Consider the following 4,619-nt stretch of genomic DNA (forward strand, 5'->3'; position numbering starts at 1 on the left):
AAAATTTTGAGGTAATTTTGCAAAAGAAATTTCCCATACATATAGGATGAAATTTCTCCAAAGAAATTGCACTCTCCACCTTAGGAATAAGAGAGATTAAATAGTTATCAATCCCTTTAGGCATTATACCCTCCTTGAAGAAATTAGCAACCACCCTCCCCCACATCTCTCCCACCACACCCCAACACCGCCTAAAGAAAGTGCCATGAAACCCATCAGGACCAGCCGAACTTTCAGGATCAAGATCCCACACTGCTTTCTTCACTTCTTCCAACCCCGGAACCGAATCAAAAACCGCCCTATCCTCCTCGCCAAAAATGGAAGGGATCACATCCCAAATATCCAAGTGCTCCTCCAAAGGAACCGACTTCTGGAAACCTGCATAGAAATCACTAACATAATCAACCACTTCAGCCGTATCAGACACCAAAACACCATCACTTTTTTCAAGCATTTAATATGATTTTTTGCTCTCCTTAACACCGTAGAAAGATGAAAAAATTTAGAATTGCAATCACCCTTTTTAAGCCATTTAATCCTGGACTTCTCCCTCGATAGTTTTTCATTGTCCTTCAGAGCTAACAAGTACCTTATCTTAGCATCAGCTTCCTGCCCAAACAGAAACTTATTGGATCCACAGGTATTCTTGGTTTCTTGCACTTCTTTTAAATCAAATTTAGCCTCCTTCACTGCCAAAGTAAAATTTGGAAATGCCCCACGGGACCAAAACCTCAACACTGGTTTAAGTCTCTTGTGTTTATGACTCAAAATGAAGATGGGAGACCCAAGCATAGGCTGCACCCAAGACTGCTGCACCAAATCAATGAATTCAGAATTCTCCACCCAAAAATTATGAAAGCTGAAAAGGAGCATTTTTCGGCTTGCCTAGGGATTCAGAAACAATAAATGAAGGAGAGTGATCCGACGCCACACGAGGCATCACCCTGAAAAGATTTTGAATTACCAAAACTACGATCCTAAACCGCCTCCACACAACCCCTGGACCTGTTATTAGACAAAGTGAAAATTTTCCCAATGGAGGGAACAACAATGAGACCACAAGAATCAACCCAAGCACTAAACTCCAATGCCAAGCCTTCCGAGAACGCACCAGGACCCCTCTTCTCATCAGATAAAAATGTGGCATTTAAATCCCTAGTTACAAGCCACAACTCCCTCCTATTAATTCTAAAGTAGCTGGCCTGAATAATCGAAATAAACACCTACCCCCATTCTAGTTAACAGACAAAGAAATTTGTTGATCCAAAGAGGAGATAACCGATGGGCGAGGCAGCCCCAATTTCCAAATTACCCACAAATTCGGAATGGAGTCTAGTTGCAAATTATGAATCAAATCAGCTGAGTAACCCATTTTATTAAAAAACAACGTAGGAAACCTACTAACCTCCACCTTTGGTTCCGTATAACAAACCAGATCCTTGACGATAGCGCCGTTCGAGTAATGCGCTTCTTACTTCCTCTAGTATTCTAGAACAGAACTTTCATTGGAGAATAGAGGATTCTGCAGCCAAGCGTTTCGACCGTTTGCGACCTTGTTGTTCCACTTCCGACCCAGTCTTTCCTTTACGCTGCTTAGAATGCTTCACACCCCCCTTCTCAGCCAACAAGGTCGCATTTCCAATAAGTAATCTTGAGTGATAAACACAAGAGGCTTAAACCAATAAGTAACTACTTGCGAAAAGGATGGGCACGCTAAAATTAATGCAGGACACACTCTCTCACAATCACTTACACATTTTCCATCTCTCCTCAATAGCCAAGTAGGTCCTCCGGTATGACGAACCGACACCCATTGAAATGCAGTTTCTCCCTTCGTCCATTGGCTTGGTTTGTAAAATGTTAATATACTTTTCCCGGATTTGGGTTCTCTCCCTAACTAATTTAAAATATTTGAATCAGCTACTTAGTCATTTGTTTTTATTAGAGAGGAGGGTTAGGTCGTAGAAAAGTATGGGACAATATATTTTTTTGTCCCCTTTTAACTTGGTTTAATTAACAATGTCAAAACTCATTTGATTGGGAACCATTGTAACACTTCTCTGCTAATAATCAGTTCCATATAGAAGATACATCCTCTAATTGACATCCTTGCTTACATTCCACTTCTTTTTTTCAAGTTTCTACCATACATAAGATTGGGAAAAAAATAATTATATCTACGGATAATGAATTGCAGACGGAACAAAGAGGAGACAAGTAAATGCATAACGATAAAAGAAATCGAGACGTTACTTATCTTGGATTATTCATACTTGAACTGAAAATAGACTAAATAACATTACGGGTGGAGGTTTTCTGTCCGGGAGGGTGGGCAGGGGTGCAAGTTTGGTCCTGTCGGCCCGAACCCGCCCTAGCTCGCTCAGAGTCCAAGCAGGGTCTGGGCTGAGATATTTGCAACTGAAGACGGGTCAGGGTTGGAAATTTCTGGCCCTGTACCAGGGCCAGGTTGGGATCAGGGTTGAGACCTTGTGCTAAGCTTGGCCCAGCCCAGCCCGACCTTGTTTTAAGTTGTACTATAAAATATATCGATATAATATATATATATATATATATATATATATATATATATATTATAAACTTTAAACTTCACCCACATTTCGTTATATAATATATTATATATGAAGATAATAAGTGATATAATATATTTTATTATAGTGTTATTTTAAGTAAAATTGATAATTTTCTCCCCGGCCCATTCCAGCCCATGCATTTCCTTCCCCCTCCCCATGATCAAGCGCAATCAGGGTCAGCCTGGCCTGACCTTGAGGGTAGGTCAGGGTTAGAGTTTTTAGGTCCTAAATCAGAGTCGTATCGGGCCTGGGCTCAGCTAAGGAGACTTAGGGTTGGGCTAGGGTTTTATATAGCCCGGCCTAATCCGACCCTATTGCAGCCCGAAGGGTGGCCTCTGCATTAAAAATTTTCAGCTGAGTTGAGGTTGATAAATATGGTTTATATGTGCATATCACACTACTGAACAGTGATATCAACCCTTTTACAGGAAAAAGAGTCAGAAAGCTTTAATGAGAATGATGAGAAGAAAGGAACGAACGAAGAACTTGAAAGAGTACGGCAGGAACTCAAAATACTGAAGAGCCAACGGGATCAAATCATGGAAGAACTCCGGATAGCCAAGTCCCAGAAGGTAACGTTGGATAGCCAAGTCCCAGTGGTGACTGAGTTGGTTGAAAAGAAGGTCTTGTTAGCTGCTCAAAAGTTGGTAGATATCCAAAAAGAACTTGACGAATTGCAGGAACTAAGGAAAATAAGAGAGGAAGAGTTTGCAAACTTGCAGAGACCTCAGTTCTTCTCGGTGTTCTCTGCCTTGGATATTGAGTCAGCCACTGAGAACTTCAACCCATCAAAGAAGATTGGAGAAGGGGCATTTGGGAATGTCTATAAAGGACTCCTTCGACAAACCCCCGTGGCTATTAAAAGGTTTCACAATCATTGTTTGGAAGGGCAAAGCAGTTCAGATTTCCAACGGGAGGTAAAAAAAAATCACTTTATCTATCTGCTACAAAATTAATTTCATTATATAGACTTATATCTACCTGTAGGAAGAGAGCATATTCATTCATTCACTTATATATACCAAACCTTAATTTGGGTGTTTTCAGGTTGATGTCTTGAGCAAGGTAAGGCATCCAAACCTTGTCACTCTCATTGGAGCTTGCCCTGAAGCTTCTTCACTTGTCTTTGAGTACCTTACTAATGGTAGCCTTGAAGATCGCCTCAAATGTAAGGATGGCACTCCCCCTCTATCGTGGAAAACTCGAATACGTATTGCCAAGGAGATGTGCTCCGCCCTCATCTTCCTTCACTCCAATGAACCTCACAGCATAGTTCACGGGGATCTCAAACCATCAAACATCCTTCTGGATGTAAACTTTGTTAGCAAACTTGGTGATTTCGGGATTTCTAGCTTTATCTCTCGTGATGAAAGCTCAACCTACACAGACACACTATATTGTACAGCTCCAAAGGGAACCATTGCCTACATAGACCCTGAGTATTTTGCAACTGGATTGCTAACACCAAAGGCTGATGTGTATTCATTTGGAGTTGTACTGTTACGGCTTTTGACTGGGAGACCAGCCTTGGGTTTGCCAATGAAAGTGCAATTTGCATTGGATGAGGGAACCTTGAATGCCATGTTAGATGCATCAGCAGGTGACTGGCCTTTGGTTCAGGCAAAGCAACTCACTCAAATGGCATTGAGGTGCTGTGAGATTAACAGAAAGAACCGGCCAAACCTTGAGTTAGAGGTGTGGAAACTGCTCCGCTTACTGGAGAATCAAATTTGACATTGGAAATGGTATTGTATGATGCTAAGGTGAATTAGATGTATAGATCACTTTGAAACTTTTTTAAACCCATTTGTTGGAGAATGGAATTCCTTGATTAAGATTAGTCTCCAACAGTAGATTATACACAAGAGAGGATTATGGCCCTAGCCGAGATAATTACAAATAGAAAGATGTTAATTCACATACACCAAGATCCAAATAAACTAGGGTTTGGATCATACCTGAATGTGTACAGAAGTTGTCACACCCCAAACCACCCTCTTGGAGGGGTTGAGCGGGTGACCCAGATGT

General features: G+C 41.2%; 1 protein-coding gene across 1 annotated transcript; it reads left to right on the forward strand.

The window, feature by feature from the left end:
• The first annotated feature begins 2,186 nt into the window (after window positions 1-2,186).
• On the forward strand, window positions 2,187-4,352 carry LOC122665403 (U-box domain-containing protein 33-like). Its single transcript, XM_043861552.1, has 3 exons — window positions 2,187-2,217; window positions 3,000-3,508; window positions 3,639-4,352. The coding sequence occupies exons 1-3, from the start codon at window positions 2,187-2,189 to the stop codon at window positions 4,323-4,325; spliced, it is 1,227 nt and encodes a 408-aa protein (XP_043717487.1). The 3' UTR covers window positions 4,326-4,352.
• Window positions 4,353-4,619: the final 267 nt, after the last annotated feature.

The sequence above is a fragment of the Telopea speciosissima genome, chromosome 6 (assembly GCF_018873765.1).
Source record: "Telopea speciosissima isolate NSW1024214 ecotype Mountain lineage chromosome 6, Tspe_v1, whole genome shotgun sequence".
In the NCBI taxonomy this organism is placed as follows: Eukaryota; Viridiplantae; Streptophyta; class Magnoliopsida; order Proteales; family Proteaceae; genus Telopea; species Telopea speciosissima.